Below are 22297 nucleotides of genomic sequence, written 5' to 3' on the forward strand. Positions count from 1 at the left end.
ACCATATTGACTGTAGCAATTCAAGAAAGCAGCTCATCTCCACCTTCTCAAGGGCAACTAGCAACAGGCAATAAATACCAGCCAGCAATGCCCACATTCCACACGTGAATATAAAAAAAGTCATCCAAATGTCAGCCTCGACTGTGACCTCGCAGTTCATTGTGGGTTCTGTCAGAATCTTAGTACTTTGGTAGTATGTGAGAGGTCCTGGAAGCAGACGCCTGCTGACTCTGAGTTCCTGCTCATCATTGTACAGGATAAATTTGCCACTTAAGGAAATGGCTGAGGAACTGAATAATTACTTCATGTCAGTCTTCACGGTGGAAGACACGAGTAGTACCTCAAAAATTAAAGAGATTGAATTTCACCAAGGAGAAGGTGCTAGAAAAACTGAATAGCCTGAAGGTGGATAAATCCGAGTTCTAAAAGAGATAGCTGAAGAGTAAGTGGAGGCGCTAGTGGTGATCTTTCAGGAATATTTAGAATCAGGGAGGGTCTCAGATCACTGGAAAATCACTATTGTGACACCCATGTTTAAAAAGGGAGTAGGGCAAAAGACATAAAATTACAGACCAATTAGCCTAATCGGTCAGTGGGCAAGATCCTGGAATCCATTGTGAAGGATGAGATTTCTGAATACTTGGAAGTGTATCGTAAAATAGGGCAAAGTCAGCATGGTTACAACAAGGGGAGGCCTGACAAATCTGCTAGAATTCTTTGAGGAAGTAATGAGCAAGTTAGACCAAGGAGAGGCAATGAATGTTATCTACCTGGACTTGAAGAAGGCCTTTGACAAGATACCGCTCAGGAGGCTACTGAGTAAGGTAAGTGTCAGAGGCAAGGTGCTAACATGGATAGAGGCCTGGCTGTCTGGCAGAAAGCAGAAAGTGTGGATAACAGGGTCATTGCCAGGTTGGCAGCCAGTGACAAGTGGTGTTCCACAAGGCTCAGCGTTGGGACCACAGCTTTTCTCTTCGTACATTAACGATTGAACTGAGGGCATTCTGGTTATATTTTTTTGATAATACAAAGCTAGGTAGAGGGATAGATATCATTGGGGAGCTTGCAGAAAGATTTGGACAGTTTAGGAGAATGGGCAAAGAAGTGACAAATACAGTATAACGTGGGAAAGTGTGAGGTATGCACTTTGGTGAGTAGAATAGAGGCATGGACTGTTTTCAAAATGGGGAGTCAATTCAGAAGTCTGAAGTGCAAAGAGTATTGGGAGTTCTAGTCCAGTATTCTTTCAAAGTAAACTTACAGGTTGAGTCAGCAGTTAGGAAGGCAAGTGCAATGATGGCAATTATTTTGAGAGGACTTGAATATAAACGCAGGGGTGTACTTCTGAGGCTTTACAAAGGCTCTGGTCAGACCACATTTGGTGTATAGTGTGTAATTTTGGACCCCATGTCTCAGGGAAGATGTACTGGCCCTGGACCGTGTTCAGAGGAGGTTCATGAGAATGGTGGCTGAAAATGTGTTGCTGGAAAAGCGCAGCAGGTCAGGCAGCATCCAAGGAACAGGAAATTCGATGTTTCGGGCATAAGCCCTTCATCAGGATGATGAAGGGCTTATGCCCGAAATGTCGAATTTCCTGTTCCTTGGATGCTGCCTGACTTGCTGCGCTTTTCCAGCAACACGTTTTCAGTTCTGATACTCCAGCATCTGCAGACCTCACTTTCTCCTCATGAGAATGGTCCCAGGAATGAAAAGTTTAACGTGTGATGAATGTTTGACAACTCTGGGTTTATACTCGATGGAGTTTAAAAGATGAGGGGTGATCTAATTGAAACATACAGAATGCTGAATGGCCTAGGCAGAGTAGATGTTGGGAAACTTATCAGCCATGATTGAGTCTGTTCTGCCATTCAATGGGCTGAATGGCCTAATTTCTGCTCCTATGTCTTATGGTCTTGTCAAACAATGGCAGATGGGGGAGGCAGTCTAATCTGTGAGCTCAAACATAACATTGGATGTGGTTATTGCTGAAACAGACAGTGTGTTATTAGCATCCAATTTGGCACAGGAAGGCCCCATTGATTGAGGACAGTGTGAGGATGGAGTGGGATAGAACAAGGAAAGGATTTGGGTAGTGATGGCTTTATAAGAGGAAGGAATGGGGAGAAAACAGGACCGTTTTCAGATTAGAGAGATTTTAGTCCAGAAATTAATTATCCAGAGTTAGCAGGTTAAATTTTCCATACAGTTTTAATTTAGCAAACCTTTTTGAAGCTTGTACAACTTGCTTAATTTGAGGTGTGAGCATATTATTTACAAATCCACTATCTACAAGTTGTCAACCTGCAGGTGATCTTCATTTGAGTTGAATGTGATGTAACGATTCAGCTAATAGGTCTTAGAATGGGATTCACAATCAAATTGCTGGAGAAACTCTATAAATCTAGCAGCATATGTGGAGAGAAAGCAGAGTCAACATTTTGGGTCCAGTGACCCTTGTTCAGAACTTGTACTTGTGATTCTTCAATGGATCTAAAAGACCTGTTCGTTTAGTTCCACTTTGCTGCTCTTTATATGTAGCCTGCAGTTTTTTTCCCTTATGAGTATTTGTCGAGTTCACTTTTGAAACTTAAGTCTGCTGCCAAAACCTTTTAGGAATTGCATCCCAGATTTTAACAAGTTGGTAGGTAATTAAATCTGTTTCCAGCTTCTCTCCGTTAAGTTACCTTCAATCTGTGTCCTCTGTGAAATAACTGCACAGGGGGCAGTATCCTGTCACCAAGACACCCATTATGTGAACGTGCACAGTACATAGACTCTGACCAACTAGCTCAGAACCAGTCCCTCGAGTGAGGAGAGCCCCTGACATTCCTGGTTACTCTTGTCAGCCAGAGGAAACTATCAGAACTTAAAGCCTGACAAGTCCTAGGACCTGATCATTATTGAGCCTTAAAAGAAGTCTTTGCTGAGAAAGAAGGTGCAGTGGTTTTAATTTTTCAAAATTGTCAGGATTTCAGAAATGTCCCATCAGTTTAGAAAATACTGAATGGGATTCCTCTATTCGAGAAAGGAGGGAGACACAAAACAGGAAACTACAGGCCTGCTAGTCTAACATCTTTTCAAAGATTTGGAGATGCCGGTGTTGGACTGGGGTGTACAAAGTTTAAAAATCACACAACACCAGGTTATAGTCCAACAGGTTTAATTGGAAGCACACTAGCTTTCAGAGCGACGCTCCTTCATCAGGTGATCGGAGCGTCACTCCAAAAGCAAGTGTGCTTCCAATTAAACCTGTTGGACTATAACCTAGTGTTGTGAGATTTTTAATCTTTTCAAAGGCAAGTGTTGGAATCTATTATTAAGGCTATTATAGCAAGGCATATAGAAAACATATAGAACAAGTCAAATAGAAAAAATGCAATCAAGCAGAGTTGATATCGTTTTATGGAGGGGAAATTGTTTAACTAATTTATAAGTAAAAAATGAGGTCTGCAGATGCTGGAGATCACAGCTGAAAATGTGTTGCTGGTTAAAGCACAGCAGGTTAGGCAGCATCTCAGGAATAGGGAATTCGACGTTTCGAGCATAAGCCCTGATGAAGGGCTTATGCTCGAAACGTCGAATTCCCTATTCCTGAGATGCTGCCTAACCTGCTGTGCTTTAACCAGCAACACATTTTCAGCTGTAACTAATTTATAAGAATTCTTCAAGGAAGTAACATGCTATATGAAAAAGGAATGTGTGTCACTTGTCACTTGGATTTCCAGAAGGTGTTTGATAGCATGCCACATTGCAGATTACAACTCAGAATAGAAGATCATGTGTAAGGGCAACATTTAAGCATGGATAAGGAATTGGTTAGGAAGCAGTGTGTGTGTATAAATGGGCCGTTTTGGGCTTGTAAGATGTAACAAGTGGAGTACCATAGGGATCACTGCTAGGACCTGAATTATTTCCAATTTATATAATTGATTTTGATGAAGAACAAGAACCTACAGTTACTTAATTTAGTTATAACACAAAGCAAAGTAGGAGAGCATATTGTGAAGAGAACATAAGGAATCTGCAAAGATTTAGCTAGGTTAAGTGAGCAGATAAAAATATGGCAAATGGGGTATATGAAGGAAAATGTGAATTGTCCATCAGGTAGAATAAGGAAGCTGTGTACTGTTTCAGTCGTAAGTGATTGTCGAACTCTATATAACAGAGGAATTTGGGTGTCCTGGCACATTAATCATAATATGTCTGCTGGTGATTAGGAAGATAAATAGAATGTTGACTTTTTATTGCAAGAAGAATTAAGGTAGGGAATTCTTGCTTTTTTTCAAGTCTTTGTGAGACCACACCTGATGGTCTCCTTACTTAGGAAAGGACATATTATATTCAGAGCAGTTCAGAGAAGGTTTGATTGGCTAATTCCTGGGATGGTGGTGTCATCTAAGGAGGAAACATTGGACAGGTTGGGCCATTATTTGTCAGGAGAATGAAAGCTATCTTATTGAAGCATATAAGATCCAGAGAAAATTTGACAGGGTGAATGTTGAAAGAATGTTTCCTCTTGAGGGCGAAACTAGAATTAGGTGTTAGTTTAAAATAAAGGATCTCTAAATTAAGACAGTGATGAGGAGCCTTTTTTTTTCTTTGAAAGTCATTAGTTTGACGAATTCTCTCTGAAAGAGAGGTACAAAGCAGCATCATTGAATATTTCTAACGCTGAGTTAGACAATTCCATTGACCGGGAAGTCAAAGGGTATGGGAAGTGGATAGGAAGGTTGATTTGATACCAGAATCAGATCAGCCTTGATCTTTTAAAGTGACAAAACGGACTGAGATGTTTCACTCAATTGTTGCAACTAAGTAAGTTGTTGACAGTCAGTCTAGGCAGAAATGTAGACCAAGCTATGCTGGGGATTTCAGATCATAATTTGTAAGTCATCTGGAGAAAATAAGCAAGCCCCAAACTGAAACAAATATGAGAAATGCTAGAGAACCTCAGCAGGTCTGTCAGCATCTGTGAAGAAAGAAACAGAGTCAGTACCTCTAGTTCAGTATGACTGCTGTTGAAAATTTTGCTTAGGGTGGTGCTGGAAAAGCAAAGCAGGTCAGGCAGCATCCGAGGAACAGGAAGATCAACGTTTCAGGCAAAAGGCTTTCATCAGGCAGTCCTGTTGAAAATTGTCCATCACTGAGCTGACCGAAAGGTATTATCTTTGTTTCTTCTTCTCACTCTTCCTTCTTCTTCCTTTTTCATGTTCCTGAGCTGTATTGATAAGTTGCTGTGTATCTGTAATGGCTGCAGACTAAAGTCCTCAGTTATGTTATCAGTGAATAGCTGTTGTTGCTCAGATACAGATGGTATGGCAGACTGCCACAGAATAAACTGTCATGATTAATGCCATGATTTTGGGTATTGACCTGCATTTTTGCTGCCAGTGGTCACACACTAGCTGGATGTTGAGGAATTAAAATCCCTTTTGTTTCTGATATGTGACAGATTTAGAATGCATCACTCAGAAAATTAGATACATTGAGCTAATGGTACCTTGGACCAAGGCGAATCCTTAAATTCTGCTGAAGTTCAGCTTTTTTTGTCTGGCAAGATTGAATGAAATCTAATTTGAATAGAAAGTCTTACTTTCATTATGCAACAGTTATGGCAAACTACAAGGTGTTGCAAATATCTCCAACTAGTGAGAGGTCAGACTTGTAAATATTCTTTGCTACAATCACGTTAGTTGTCATTAACAATGCAATGCTTTGAGATGCATTTGTGACTGCAGCAGGTGACAGTTTTCAGTGAAGGCATACCTAATAAAGCACCGATCACTCTCACATGGGAAAATTGTTCCCTAAATTTGCTGTGCAGACATAGCCTCCTCCTAAGAGATATTCTCATCCTCCCTCTTTGAGAAGCTTGTCCTGATCTGTGTGACCCTGTTCATTTTCCCAGTCTTGCTATATTCTAAGTGGAAATCTTGTGATGTATGTATACCTTGGAGTAGTTCATGTGATAATTGTGAAATCAGCAAAAGCTTTTTCAGCATCTTGTCACATCATTCCCTGCAACCTTTTGCAATCTGGAAGCATTGTGGAAAGAATTCGATAACTCTTGAACCACATAAACATGCAGAAGAAATCAACTGGTAACTAACCTATAAGTAGTGAAGAAATAATTCGCATAGAAATAAACATGTACTGTATATAACGCACTCATACAATTCTGCTTGCTTTCCATTGTTGTTAAAATGACTGCCAAGGTCTTTTCTTAACAGCCCGTGGCTGTAGGGTATCCTGTGGCAGGACTTCCTTTCTTCCAAGATAGCCTGATATTTGTAGCCACTATTTATTTCATCCAGTTTACCACTTCTTCAGAGGAAACTTCAAGTCAAGGGTGCACAGCCTTTGGAACTTGCCCTCCAGCTTTCATTAGATGGTGGATCCGGAAGCAGTCTCTCGCATCAAGGGCAGGATCAAGATCTGGAAATAGTCAGTATCCTAAGAGCATAGCAACTGGCTCCATGTTAGTTTTAACGCTTTGGTCAGAATTATGATTAAGCACTCATTCCAAAATGTTATTTTTTTCACCTTTCTTTCTGAGTTTGTCTGAGCTGCTGGTTACCTTACTCAAACTGGCACTGATATTGTTGTGTTTCCAGTATAATGTATAAGCTAATGTGATGAGCTGCTTTTTGTGCATATTTCTGGTAAATGTTCACACTGTCTGCACCAATTTGGTATACGGTGTGATTTATTCTCCAAGTACCTGTGGATGCCATTTTGGATTTCCAAGATCATTTTTACTACCCAAGAAATCTGTGCTGATGGGCCCAATGTCTCTTGCTTAATTCATAATGGATGGAACTGCTAACTAATGCAGAACACCCAAGTGGTAGCAACTTCGGACTATTTCTTCAGCTGGGATGTATTGATAGATCTTGTTTTCTGTGTCTTCAGGTGAGCTTGATTCAATTTCAGTCTGTGACTTGCTCTTGAGTTACACATTCAAATTCAAATCCAAACCAGGCTCTTGCTCCCAGAAAGCATCCAGCAATCTGCTATCCTTCTGGAAGAGTGGTCTCCCCCTTGCACTCCCTTCAGTATTTTCTGAAGAAATGTGTCCCAGGTCTGGTAAAAGAAAAAAAAATGTGTACAGATTATGTATGTCAAGCTAACAAATTCAAGAGAGTTTCTTTAGAAGCTCCAAGATAAACTACCTTTGGAAACACACATGAGGGTGTTGATGTTTTTCCATGGTGATGAATATACACAGGGGTGGTGAAGGAAGGACAAACTGCACCAGCACCTCTGCCAAAAAAGTATTTACATCGTTCTCACTAAAATTCTGAGCTTAACCATGTATCAGAAACTGAATGTAAGGTGTAACCAGAGAAAAACAAACGCCCTGACTGGAAAATAGAAATGCAGATATTTAAGGAAATAAAAACTCTCCTTTTCTGAGCTCCCTTTATGGTGACAGCTACCAGTCGAAACATTAGTCCTGACGTTATTCGTTGGCAAATTCTAAAGCTTTCCCTATTTTATTTCCCTATTCTGAATCAGTGAGTGCCTCTCTTTGCAATCCTCCTGTTAGTGACTATACTAAAGTAACATGCTCTCGTTGGCCAGTTTAACAGACTTGGATATACTTCATGCAGCTAGGCAATGATTGTATATTTTGTGACTGCTTTGAAATCAAATGAAACAGAACATCTGGTGCAACAGAGGCATCCGCACGAATGCACATGGCTATTCAGAATGAATTCTGTACTTATGAAGTGAGGGCTCCAGGCTGCATGTATGGATGTGGCAATCTGTGATTCGAGTTTACCATAAAAAAAAGCAAAGAAAGTGGATAATCCAAAATAGCAATAATTGTCACAGGAACTAGGATAACTCAGGAAGAATGATCATTCAGGAAATGACTCAGTACCTTGAATTCTGATCAGTCTCTCTCAGACTATTTATAAACATCTGGTGCATGCAAAGTAGTATGATCCATATATTCCATTTGACTGAGAAGAGGACATTATTAAAAGGAAGGATTGCATAGACATAGAAACATGGAACATATGAACAGAAATAAGCCAATCAGCTCTTCAAGTCTGCTGTGCCATTCAATATGAGCATGGCTGATCATCCAATCAGTGCCCTGTCACTATTTTCTCCCTAAAGACATCCTGTGGATATCCTTCCTTGCATGATATTACTCAGTTAGGTTAATATCAAGAAGAAGGACTGATGGTAGCAAAGCTACCGGGGCATCGCGGATGGCTGTGGAGAATATGACCACTCACCATAAAACTATGCTAGTATCCAACATTATATCAAATGGCTGAGAAACAGCTTTGCGAACTCCAGCATAACGTCCAGACTTCATAAGCTCACATTCAAATTATTGGCAGACTGTTTAGTCATAGAGAAAAAGCACAAGGAGATGCAACTTGTGGCTAACTGAGAGCCACGTGAATGATTGCAGCTTTCAGCAGACAGCTTCTGGTTCATCGTTGGACTTGCCCTTCTTTTTGCTCCAGCAAATTCAACACAATGGTAGATATTGAACCTGAGACTTAAATAATACATATAGGAGCAAATTACTGCAGATGCTGGAAGCTGTATTGAAAACAGAAAGTGCCGGAGATCACAGTGGGTCAGGCAGCACCCATGGAGAGACCAAGCTAACGTTTCGAGACTATGACTCTTCATCAGAGCTGATGTGAAGTGTGTTTTGTGGGGAAACAGCATTTTGGCAATAATTGGGCTGGATGGGTAGAGTGTTGAACACCTTTTCTCCCCCAGCATTCCCTCCCCCACTCACTTGCATAAATGCCATCCCCTCCACACTTCACGTTTGCTCTGATGAAGAGTCATCTAGACTTGAAACGTTAGCTTGCTCTCTCCTTGGGTGCTGCCTGACCCACTGTGATCTCCAGCATTTTTTGTTTACTGTAAATAATACATGTGTTGATTTTCCTCAGTTTTCACACTGAGGGCCTACAGCAATTATTTGGATTGATTTTTTTAAAAACAGGTTCATAGTGCATGCAAAAGAAAGTCCCATAGAAGGGGGTGTTAATTAATTTGATACTGCTTACTTTTACACTGTTGCCCCAGCAGCCCTATGTAAAAGAGATAAAAATAGGTTAATCCTCAACTCTATGGAAGAAATGTTGTGCTGATTGGTCTTCTACCATACAACAGACAGCTGCTGGTTGAAAGTTATGAAAGGACCTTGAATCCAGCTTGGCTGTGTGAGTAGGTACTGGTTGCCAAGTGACAAACATGGTCAAAAATGACTGCAAGATTTGACATCTCAGAATTCTTTATGAAGCATGCATGATAAAAAAAACAGGTGATTTAGAATTAATATTTCATCAACCTTCGACTACCGAAACCTGACAGGTTACCAGGTGTCCGCAATTACTGCTTGCGAGAAAATTGTGCTCAAATTTTGAGTTCATATGATGAACTTTAACATGCGAAGGATGGGAACGCAAAGCTCTGCAATCAGATTTTGAATACGTATTAGATTAACTTTCAAAAAAACAGTGACATCTGGAATACCAACTAGCTTTAATCAGTGATCAAATATTCTGTTCTCCATGCCATCTGTTCCGAGCATTACTCTGACCCTTGACCCACTATAACTTAGTGGCATAGTCTTGTAGCCTGGCTAACCCTACATGAATTTTGTTAGGCAGAAACATTTTCTCATTTGAAGATATGGGTGTGTGAAGAGGCATCCTTTAAATACGGTAAAGATCAGAATGTTTTAAGCAAACTTAAAAAATGACTGGTGCTTTACATAAGGCCAAGTAGCACAGCGGTAATATTTCTGGACTAGTACACTAGAGGCTTACACAAGTATCTGTATCGAGAGATGTAGATTAGATTACTTTTAGATTAGATTACTTATTGTGGAAACAGGCCCTTCGGCCCAACAAGTCCACACCGACCCGCCGAAGCGCAACCCACCCATACCCCTACATATACCCCTTACCTAACACTACGGGTAATTTAACACGGCCAATTCACCTGACCCGCACATCTTTGGACAGTGGGAGGAAACCGGAGCACCCGGAGGAAACCCATGCAGACACTGGGAGAACGTGCAAACTCCACACAGTCAGGAATAGAACCCGGGCCTCTGGCACTGTGAGGCAGCAGTGCTAACCACTGTGCCACCATGCCGCCCACAAGTTTAAGTCCCTCCACAGAGCCTAATGAATTTAAACCATGTTAATCAAATAAGTATGGAGTAAGAAACTAGTATTCATAATCATGCTCATGAAATCATATGATGGTCTGAAAAACGTATCTGATTCTTTTTAATGGCTTTTTGGTGCAAGAAATCTGGTGTTCATGTCTGCCCTTTTGTGGCTCCTGACCCAGTGCAATATTGATGATTCATATATCTTCCTGCAATATTCTGGCAAGGCACTGAGTTGCATTAGTCGGCACAGCAGCTTAGTGGTTAGCACTGCTACTTCACAGCGCCAGGTACCCAGGTTTGATTCCACCTTTGAGCAACTGTCTGTGTGCAGTTTGCACGCCCTCCCTGTGTCTGCGTGGGTTTCCTGTGGGTGCTTTGGTATCTTCCCACAGTTCCAAGATATGCAGGTTAGGTGTGTTAGCCATGGAAAACTGCCTTTAGTGCTCAGGGATTTGCAGGCTAGGTGGATTACCCATGGGAAATGCAGGGCTAGGGGATAGGGTGAGGGATGGAACGCACTTCAGAGGGTCAGTGTGGAATCGATAGGCCAAATGGCCTATTTCCATGCTGTAGGGATTCCATGATTAAGCGCTATGATAAAGTTAAACAAATTAGACTTGATGAACCGCAGAGCTTTGATCCAGATGCTGGACACGGCAAAGACATTTCCTTGGTCAGTTGATCTTGCAAAGCCCTTATTTTGCTCACATCTGTATTTCACTAACATTGGGAGAACTGTTCCAATCAATGCCTTGCATCAATGTCCTGTCTTAACACCAGGACATATTCACTGTAGGTGGTTGAATACTGGTATACTGTCAGAAGGGAACTGCCTGGAAAATCTCAACTTTGACTATAGATCCCATGGAGTGTCATGGCATCAGATTAAAAAGGGTTAGGAGGTTTGATGATTATTCTTCTTCAGCTACTGAGTCAATACTTCTCCATTTTGAACTCAAGTTGAAAGGTACAGCTACCCAACATTTGGGAAATGCCCAGGTGTGTCTTGTCTAGAAACTTAAAAAACAATAGAAATTCAACCTGGTTGATTATGGACACATTGGCTGTTACCAAAATGATCCAAGATGTCATTGTGAGTGCTATCAAGTAGCATTTACTCGATCATCTGAGCTCCAAGACAATTCTATCCTAAAGACTTTTTGCAGTGTCCTAAGTATATCCATCTTCAGCTGCTACCTAAAGCCTCTTTGCTCAGTCTTAAAGTCAGCAATCGGAATGTTTGCTTATGATTGCACAGTGTTCAATTCTATTCAGTCCCCCTGATAATGAAGGAAGCATTGTCTGAATAGAGCAAGACCTGAATAACTTGCAGGCTTGAGCTGATAAGGAGCAAGTAACATTCGTGCCACTCAAGTGCCAGAAAGTAGCTGTCATATATTGACCTTATGGTAATCCAGTAGCTTTACCAGTATGATACCTAAGCTTTAGGGTTAAATTACAAAAACAAAATTAACCAAACTATTGCTTTGCTTTGGAGGTTATGGAGTGATTTGGTTAAAATGTTCACGATGCTATAAAAACATAGAATTAAAAAGAATTCCATTGATTAGTGAGCCTAGGAAGAGATAGCACTGTTGTAAAAATTAGACCCACTTTCAGAAATGAAATCAGAAAGTGCTGCAACATGATAATATTGGTAGAAACTGGGAAGACTCAACCACAAACGATTATTGGTGCAATTTTAAGTCTGTGGTAAGTTTCCATTATCTAAAGATATTCTGGGGAAAATTGGGTATGTGGAGTTAAGGTTCATATCAGTCATAATCTTACTGAATCGTACAATGGCCTTATGGGGATAAATGATCCATTCCGATGTTTCTAACCATACAAATAGGTCTAACCTTGACTTTCAATATCACTGGATCCCTTGCCATCGATATCCTGGAATCACTGTTGAACAGAAATTTAGTTAGGCTTCTTAGACAAAAAGGCAGTGGCTTTATGTGCTGATCAGAGGCTTATCCTGACTCCCAAAGCCTTTCCACCATCTACAGGGCACAGGTCAGAAATGCCTGTACAGTTACCTGGATGGTTCAGCTCCAACAAGACTCAAGAAATTCAACACCATCCTATTCAAAGCAATCTACTTGATTAGCACTGCATTCATCACTTTAGTCATTTAATCCTTATACCCCTGGCACTCAGTGGCAACAGTGTATGTACCCATGTGTAAGGTGTACTCCAAGTCTCTATGACAGAGCTCTTCAATCTTGCAAATCATGACCTCTACTACCTAGCAGCACTAGAACCGCACAGACATGGAAATGTCACCACCTACGGTTTGTCTCGATCCCACCATTCTGCATTGGATACGTGACTGTTATTGCATTAAAATGCTGGAGCAGTCTCTTTAATAATACTTGGGTTGTAACTACAACATGTGCTGCAGTGGTTCAAGAAGGTGGCTCAGCATCACCACCTCGAGGGTGATAAATGCTGACCTTGCCATTGATGTCCATGTTCAATGAACAATTAAAAGAAACAAATGACTTACTGTTAATGTTTTCCCAAACGTATGTCCTAGTTACTTTACACCTGATGAAATAGTTTTGAAGAGTCATTGCTTCTGTAATGGAAGAAACTGCAGCAGCCATTTTACCCACTAGTAAGAGTCCACTAACAACAATGTGATGTAGCTTGAGAACTCATTGATCAGTCAGGGCACTAGGGAGAACATGGTTGAACAAGTGGACCAGTGTTTCTGGAAGAACTGATTATCAGTGAGCTGGTTATGGGTTAGTCAGTGTGTTTGATGGCAGTTTTAATGATTCCACTTAATATTTTATTGATGATGGATGGGTGTTTCTTTCTGGTGGTGGAAAATTAACAAAGACTTTTACACCTGTTGTTCTTCACTGTGTGCGACATCTACACACACGACATGGATACTGGGGAAAAGTAAGCACTACCGCAGTTAGTCGGTAGTATGAGGTAAAAGGGGAAAAAATATAACCAGGAGATTTAGGGGACTTAGTTTAGGGGACTGACTCCGTGAAAAGTAACATATAACCAGGAAATTTAGAATCTCCTCAGTTTAGAGCACTGACTCTTTGCTGGCTGGGTCACAGTCAGTGTGTTCCTGTTGATACTCTGTGTTTTGGAGGAGGAGAGTTTCTTTTTCTCCCCTCCCCCTTTTCCAGAGAAAAAAGAAGACAAATGAGTCAGTTGGGACAAGCTTGGTTTTTTTTTAATTGTAAGTAGGAGTTACCTGGTTTATTTTCCACACAACTGATTAGTTGCCAGTGCCACAGCAGTACTGGAAGGCCGCATTCAGCTCTGCTGCAGGTTTTCAACAGTCCATTGTGGATTTTGTCAAGATCCATAGTCACCATTGTGCCTAGTGCTTTCAGGCATTTCTCAATGTAATCCCGACTAAACCATTGGCAGGACTAGAGTATTGTCGAGACTGTGTTACTGGAAAAGCACAGCAGGTCAGGCAGCATCCGAGGAGCAGGAGAATCGATGTAGGCTCTGGCCTGAAACATCAGGAATGGGCTCATTTCTGATGAAGGGCTCCGGCCCGAAACATCGATTCTCCTACTCTCCGGATGTTGCCTGACCTGCTGTGCTTTTCCAGCAACACGCTCTCGACTCTGATTTCCAGCATCTGCAGACCTCACTTTCTCTTAGGGTTTGTCCACTTTGTCTTTTTTGACTGAAAAATTGACTAATATGCTTTCTCCCTCTCAGAAATCTAAGGTACTGCCTTTACCTTACAAACGTTTGTGTTTCTATAGTAAGTAAGGACGTGGATTTCTTTAGGAGCTTGTCATATGCTTAGAACATCCCAGTGTACATCACTTACTTTGCTCTTTGGATAAATACAGAAACTAGCTTTGTGGCAGTGCACCTATGAGACCTATGTTGCAGATGACTTTACTTCCTGATCCTTCAATATCTCTGGGATGGGAAGGGTATTGGATGGATAGAGAATGTCCATGAACACACCTGTAACAGTTGGTTAGGTTTATCAGGTTTCCTTGTTGAAGTTTTACTTTTTTGCTCCATTGCTCTTAACAGTGGTTATAATGTGTGTGTTGACGAGTCAAGCTTCTCTTCCATGCCATTAATTAACCACTGTTGCTTTCCCATCTGGTTAGTTTCTAATTGATTCCATTTAATGGTTTATTTTTTGCACAGATTCTTCTGTCGCTCCTAAACGAAGCTTAAAACCTTTCATGTTATGTTCCATTATATGTAGAATGCTCTGATCACCATGCACCACCACAGTTGCCTTATATAATGCACAGAATTACACAGCCTGGATCATGCCACTTGGCCCACCTGGCATGTACTAGTGTTCCTGCTTCAAATAGCTGTTATCCCAATTCTCTTCTCAGTTTAAACTAATAGATAATATTTTCTGCTGCATCCACTATCCATGTCAAATGAGCAAATATTAATCATCATAATATTTTTGTGCCCAGTGGGCATTTTGCCAGAATTCTCAAGTGTTTGAATGTATTTAGCCCAATCTTCAGGATTTTTGAAATTTAGTTTATTTGGGTATCTATTTATATTTTTGCTAGATTTGTTCTGAAGAAGTAACAAAACATTTATTAGCATCCTTCTATCATTGGGATATTCAAAAACGTTCCATTGCGATGCCCTGTCCTCCTCCCAAAGTACGTTGCCTCATTGGCATTCCCATCTGAAGGATGGTCCAATAGAGTCACAGAGATGTACAGCATGGTAATAGATCCTTTGGTTCAACTCGTCCATGCCAATCTGATATCCCAACCAATTCTAATCCCATTTGCAAGCACTTGGCCTATATCCCTCTAAACCCTTCCTATTCATATACCCATCCAGATGCCTTTTAATAGTTGTAATTGTACCAGCCTCCACCTCTTCCTCTGGTAGCTCATACATGCACCGCCCTCTGTGTGAATAAGTTGCCTCTTAGGTCCCTTTTAAATCTTTCCCCTCTCTTAAACCTATGGCGGCTTGTTCTGGACTCCCCCACCCTAGGAAACATACATTGTCTAGATTAGATTAGATTACCCTTAGTGTGGAAACAGGCCCTTCGGTCCAACATGCCCACACCAATCCGCCAAAGAGTAACTCACCCAGACCCATTCCCCTACCCTATATTTACTCCTGACTAATGCACCTAACACTTTGGCCAATTTAGCATGGCCAATTCACCTGACCTGCACACCTTTGGATTCCGGTAGGAAACCAGAGCACTCAGTGGAATCCGCCTCTGACGCAGAGAGAATGTGCAAACTCCAACATAGTCACTCAAGGTGGGAATCAAACAGTGGTCCCTGGTGCTGTGAGGCAGCAGTGCTAACCATTGAGCCACCATACTATCTTGCCTATTTACCCTATCCATGACCCTCATGATTTTATAAACCTACACTCCAAGATCTCTATGTTCAGCAACACTTTCCAGGATCTTACCACTAAGTGTATAAATCCTGTCCTGATTTGCCTTTCCAAAATACAGCACTGCATATTTATCTAAATTAAACTCCATCTGCCGCTCCTTGGCCCATTGGCCCATCTGATCAATATCCCACTGTAATCTGAGGTAACCTTTTTTGCTGTCCACTACGTCTCCAATTTTGGTGTCAACTGCAAAGTTATTAACTGAACCTAGTATGTTCACATCCAAATTATTTATATAAATGACGATAAGCAGTGGACCCAGTACTGATCCTTGTGGCAAATTATTGGTCACAGGTCTCCAATCTGAAAGCAACCCTCCACCACTGCCCTAATTCTTCTACCTTCAAGTCAATTCTGTATCCAAATGGCTAGTTCTCCCTATATTCCATGTGATGTAACCTTGCTAACCAGTCTACCAAGGAACCTTGTTGAATACCTTACTGAAGTCCCTATAGATCATGTCCACCGCTCTTCCCTCATCAATGTTCTTTGTTACTACTTCAAAAAATGTAATCAAGTGTATGAGACATAATTTCCCGTGCACAAAGCCATATTGACTATCCCTAATCAGTCCTTGCCTTTCCAAATATTTGCAAATCCTGTCCCTCAGGATTGTTTCCAACAACTTAGCCAACACTGATGTCAGGCTCACTGGTCGATAGTTCCCTTGTTTTTCTTTACCACCTTGCTTAAATAGTGGCACCAGATTAGCCAACCTCCAGTCTTCCGGCACCTCACCCATGACTATTGATCCACATATCTCAGCGAGGGGCCCAGCAATAGCTTCCCATAGGGTTCTAGGATACACCTGATCAGGTCCTGGGGAGTTTATTCATCTTTGCGTTTTAAGGCGTCCATCACTCCTCCTCTTTAATATGGACATTTTTCAAGATGCCACCATCTATATCCCTATTTTCGATATCTTCCACGTCCTTTTTCACAATAAATACTGATACAAAATACTTGTTTAGTATTTCCCTTATCATATGCAGTTCCACTTATAGGCTGTCTTGCTGATATTTGAGGACCCCTGTTCTGTCCCTAGTCACCCTTTTGTCCTTAATGTTTTTATAAAATCCCTTTCAATTCTCCTTAGCCCTATTTGCCAAAGCTATCTCATGCCCTCTTTTTGCCCTACTGTTTTCCGTCTCAAAGATACTCCTACTGCCTTTATACTCTAAGGAATCACTCGATCTCTGCTGAGATATATGTATCTGATGTACGCTTCCTTCTTTTTCTTGGCCAAATCCTTAATTTCTCCAGGCATCCAGCATTTCCTACACCTACCATCCTTGCCTATCACCCGAACAGGAACATACTGTCTCAGGACTCTCATTTTTGAAGGCTTTCCATTTTCTGCCATTCCTTTACCTGCAAACATCTACATCCAATCAACTTTTGAATGTTCTTGTCTAATACTACCAAAAGTGACCCTCCTCTAAATTAAAACTTTAACTTTTGTTGTGGTAGTGGAGGAACCCTTTAGAACTGTAGCTCAGCAGCAATAGTTTTTGAGAGAAGATGGAAACATTCACCAGAATAATATTGTTACTTCCTTTAATGTTCTTATGTTCCTCACAGGTACTCGGTGGCACCTTATACTAAGTTGGAAAGGGCTGGAATCAAGCACCCAAAGCCACTTCCTTTTGTAGGCAACCTGTTTCTTTTCCAAAAGGTAAGATCCTTAGAGAATCTTTACATGGAAGAGCATTTGGGTTTGGGGAGAAAAATAAAACTTGAATAGAGCTGAACAGGATGGAATCTTGAGTTGTGTATAAGGTAATAATGGAAAGAGAACGTTGGTCTATGTCAAGTTAAACCACAACTGTAGGAAAAACGTATTATATGAAGGTGACATAGCTTCAAACTGATAAAGGACAATTTCAGGAAACAACTAACACAACAAGTGATTATTACGTGCAATGGAATATTGTAGGTAAAAGGCTTTAGAATTATTCAGAATGAAATTAGATGCTTTTACCACGTTTCTATGGAGTGATTATGGTTGATGGTATCCCTCATCACATCATGATGACATAGTTCAGATTGTCTTTCTGTCGTTTTATATACCAACATTCTTACAATTGAAAAACCTCCTTGGTTTCCTAATAACCTAGAAGTTAGTCAATGTTGATATATTTGGTTGTGCATATTTCAACAAAGCTGAAAATGTGTTGCTGGAAAAGCGCAGCAGGTCAGGCAGCATCCAAGGAGCAGGAGAATCAACGTTTCGGGCATGAGCCCTTCTTCGGCTCATGCCCGAAACATCGATTCTCCTGCTCCTTGGATGCTGCCTGACCTGCTGCGCTTTTCCAGCAACACATTTTCAGCTCTGATCTCCAACATCTGCAGTCCTCACTTTCTCCGCATATTTCAACAAAGTCAAATTCAGGACAGATGCAGTCAAAGTAAAGGAACAAGATGGATTAGTGGTTAGCACTGCTGCCTCCCAGTGCCAAGTATCCGGGTTCAATTCCAGCCTTGGCGACTATTTGTGTGTAGTGTGCACATTCTTACCATGTCTGTGTAGGTTTCCTCCGGGTGCTGTGGTTTCCACCCAAATGTCCAAAGATGTACGGGTTAGGTGGATTGGCCATGTTAAAGTACCCAGCAGTGTCCAGGGATGTGCAGGCCAAGTGGATTAGCCATGGGAAGTATGGGGTTATAGGGATAGGATAAAGGGGTTGGTCTGGATAGGATGCTGTTCAGAGCATTGATGTGGACTCAATAGGCTGAATGGCCTACTTCCACGCTTATGGGGATTCTGTGATTCTATGATAAGGATCAAATGCAGGATAAAGGAGGTTCCCCTCAGGTTTGGGTGGACAAATCATCAAGAGCCAGGGAATGCAATCTCAGAATAAGGGCAAGGCTTTATGACTGAGATGAAAAGGAATTTTTTTGCTTAGAGGGTGATGGTTCTTTGGATTTCTCTACCTCAGCAGGCTGTGACAGTTCAGTCATTGAATATGTTCCAAACTGATATGGCATCAAGGAATAAGAGAATAGTTTGAGAAAATGGAGTTAATATAAAATTTCAGGGAAGGCATGAGGGGCTGAATGGCGTCCTGCTGATTCTGTATTCTCATAAGTATAAGGTAGAAGTGAGAAGACATAACTCAGAAATGGCAATTATGTGAGGCCATGATTTGACATGTAAAACTGTAAACTATAGGTGGAAAAGGAGACTGATAGATGTAAGGAATTCCATAATTTAAATATCTGTGGAAGAATGATTGTAAAAAGAAATTGTGCCGTCTTGATGTTACTAAGGCCTAGAAAAGAGATGTATGTGCAGTCAGGCAGCATGCTTGTGGTTTAGATTGAGTTTTGAAGTTAGATTACTCATGGTGCTAGACCACCGAGGTAACAAGATACGACAGCTGATCTACAGTATTCCCTAGGCTTTGACAGACCAGAAAAACTCATTTGGCATTACTGGAAGCTGAGATTTTTAAATGCTCATTTCCAGATGACCGTTCATTTCACTGCATGTTTTCCCGAGAGACTCCTCACAGTGAATCAGTGTTTTCCAGCCAGTCCTGGTTGTTTTTAATTTGTTACTGAGGCAACAGGTAATTGTTCTCAAAAGGAACCTAATCAATAATCACACACGAATTCCAGAACCGCTTAACCCCCCCCGCTCCCCCACCGTTAACTAAGCATTTAACAAGCCTGAGGCAGTTGTTTGAATTCAGTGGGTGAAAGGAGTAGTAACCACACTCCCGATATCTGAGGAGAAATATCACTTTGATTTAATTCTGATGTCAAGACATTTTTGAATGTCCCCAAGCATTTTCCATTTATTTATTGCCTTCCTTTGTTAAGAATCAGATGTGGATAATGGAGCCAAGGACTCCCAGTTCCTATACACTCTTCAATCATTTTTATTTTAAGAGATAAAGGAAGTACATTATGTTAAAAACACGCCCTGGTTTTAGAGAAGAATGCAAGAAATGTTTGACTGTAATGTTTGACTGTTTCAGTAGCTTTCCGAGCTTCTTTCTCTGCTAGGCTACATTGTGATATTAGTGATGAAAACTGACCTGGACTGGGTCCCTTGGAAGTGTCTTCAGATCAGGCTAGAATTGGTTCAAAGTTGCAAGATATATGTTGCAGCATTCTTTTGGTCTCTGAGTTCGAGTTGGCAGTGCGTTATGAAGGCTGTCTGGTTGTATGGACTTGAGGTCTCCAAGCTTTGCAGTGGAGCCGGTCAAGGCCACAATGGTAGTGGTATCATGCAAGTCTGACTGGCAGGGAACAAGCTGAAAAATGTGTTGCTGGAAAAGCGCAGCAGGCCAGGCAGCATCCAAGGAGCAGGAAAATCGATGTTTCGGGCATAAACCCTTCTTCAGGAAAGCTCTGATCTCCAGCATCTGCGGTCCTCACTTTCTCCTGGCAGGGAACAAGGTCTGATTTCACTAGAACTTTGTAAAGCATAAGACGTCAATTCTTTTAGTGGGAGAGCAAAATTTTTAAAAATGTTTGTGCTGAATTTTCATCTGCATGATGAAAATGGGAGGCAGTGACTTGCTGCCATATTGCTGCTGGCATTGTGATCACAAGTATATTTACTGGCATATTCTACTGGGCACCTGGAGCCAACCCCTCAGACTCTCCAGCTGGCTCTGATTGGCATGCCGATGCTGATCCAGTCAGGTGACATTGTGGAAGCTCTGACAAACATTTAAGTGATAGTTTAGCTGAAGGGAACATGTAGTGTACCTTTTTATGTAGGACCAGGAGCAGCCCTGGATTATCCACCTCCTCCTCCCCAACCTTAATTTTGACCTATTTGCCATAATTCTGATGGGTGGGCAACTTGGTCAGTTAAGTGGTCAGATTAATTCAGACTTGTTTGACTCTAGCTAAGGCTCCTTCAGGACTTATCCAACATGGGGTAGAGCGGCAGGGGTGTGTGGTGGCAGGAGGCAAATGGATGGTGTAATGGTGTGATCTCAGTTTCACGGGGAGGCCTGCAGTGATGCTATGGAGCTAGGAGCACTGCTATTTTAAGTATGCTTTGAATAGTTGTTTAGTTATTTTATACCAGCTACTAAAAGGTTTATCATTTTGGAGGTTTCCAGTGGATCCCTTTTGACTTATCAGTCCAAAGAGTAAACTCGAGCATCCCCTCTAAATACATAAATGGACAGGACATGCACAAGCTTTTGGCTCCTCATTAGTGTATAGGAGAGGTCCATTGCTTATATGAAGTAGCTTACAGGATATCTATATATATCGTTACCTGTCTCAATATGAATATTGGATATATTTCTGCCACCGTTAAGGCATGAGATATAGCTTCTGGAAACTGCTGTGCCCCCACAAATACTGTTCTATGCTCCCTCAAAATCATAGGATGATTCAAATATACCTCTTCTGCATTCTAGCAGAGTAATGGTTCAGCTACATGAATGGAACATGGAGCAGTGATAAAAATGTTGGTGTAATCGTATTGCAAGAAATTCATAAAATCTTTGTCTTCTTACAATACCTAATTTCCCAACATTATGTAAGATTCCAGGGTTCAGATTTCCTGTTCTTCTTCAAATAGGTTTTGCATCATACTGCAGCTTCTTTTCTATCTGTCCATGGCTTGCAGATATATAAAATAAATATAGAGCGATGATAGTTGGGAGAAAATAAATGACTTTGATTTATAAACTGGTGCATTTGCCATAAGCAACAGTAAATAACTATTTAAAGCATACAATTTATCTACCTTCCCTTGAAGTCTGATAAGAACATGGGGAGTTCAACCCACCAAGTTGATTCCACCCTTCTGTTAGATCTTGTAGTTTAAGTCAATTTATTGGTTTTCAATCCATGTCTCTTAATATTCTTGTCAAACAAAAATTCATCAACCTCAGTTTTGGAACTTTGAGTTGACTACCGCAGCATCAATAGTTTGTATGGAAAAAAATGTTCCAGATTTCCACTACATTTTCCATGACCAAGTGTTTCCTGACTTCACCTGAAATGGGAACCTCTAATTTTAATGTTATTTCCTATCTTTACAGATATTCCTATCAAAAGAAATCTTTTCCTTTTTATCTATTGTATCAAGTACTCGAATCATCTTAGAGACTTCAATTGTATTACTCCCCAATCACCTGTGTTTTAAGAAATGCAAAACTCATTTTAACCAAGAGATAATTCCGGTGAATTGCACTTTCAGGTTCTTCCAATCCTTCTGAAGTCTTGTGCCAAGATTAACTGCTTAGTTGGTGTATACTTGTATGGCTGCATCATACAGACTATATATTTTGAGGTTTGATCCCTTGCCAGACTGAATTAGTTGCTGTCAGCCAGGTCACAGGCACTACAAGCAAGATAGTTAGTCTCCAGGCCAGGGGGCGAGAGAATGAAGGAGGGGTAAAGTGGAAGAGGATGGATAATAGGTGGTGGAATTGACTGTGTGTAGATGTCAGGTCAGACTATGTACCCTGCTTGTTAGGTTGAATTATTTATTGACCCACTTTGCTGCTCAGTCTGGTCAGATAGTTAGATTGAAACCAAATAAATCCATCCCTAGCAATAAGTCAGAGCTTCTGGGATAAGCAAGGTAAAAACAGTGGCTTTTGAATGCGAAACAAGGTAGGGTGAGTGGGTGTGGGCCTGCGTTAATGCTGTGTAAGTGAACATGGTGCTGGGCATGCTCAATAAAACTTGCTGAGTCTCATGAGACCTGACCCCTGGGCAGACAGTACA

General features: G+C 41.1%; 1 protein-coding gene across 2 annotated transcripts in view; it reads left to right on the top strand.

Annotated features, from left to right (window-relative positions):
* Positions 1 to 22297, top strand: part of tbxas1 (thromboxane A synthase 1 (platelet)) — a 241244-nt gene that overhangs the window by 25513 nt on the left and 193434 nt on the right. Inside the window, exon 3 of one of the 2 annotated variants that reach the window (XM_060840011.1) lies at positions 17165 to 17258. In XM_060840011.1, coding sequence (XP_060695994.1) covers positions 17165 to 17258 — 94 coding nt within the window. Of the gene's footprint in view, positions 1 to 17164; positions 17259 to 22297 lie in introns of those variants that run through there. The other variant, XM_060840012.1, reaches the window with a different exon arrangement.

This window comes from Hemiscyllium ocellatum, chromosome 19 (assembly GCF_020745735.1).
Source record: "Hemiscyllium ocellatum isolate sHemOce1 chromosome 19, sHemOce1.pat.X.cur, whole genome shotgun sequence".
Lineage (NCBI taxonomy): Eukaryota > Metazoa > Chordata > Chondrichthyes > Orectolobiformes > Hemiscylliidae > Hemiscyllium > Hemiscyllium ocellatum.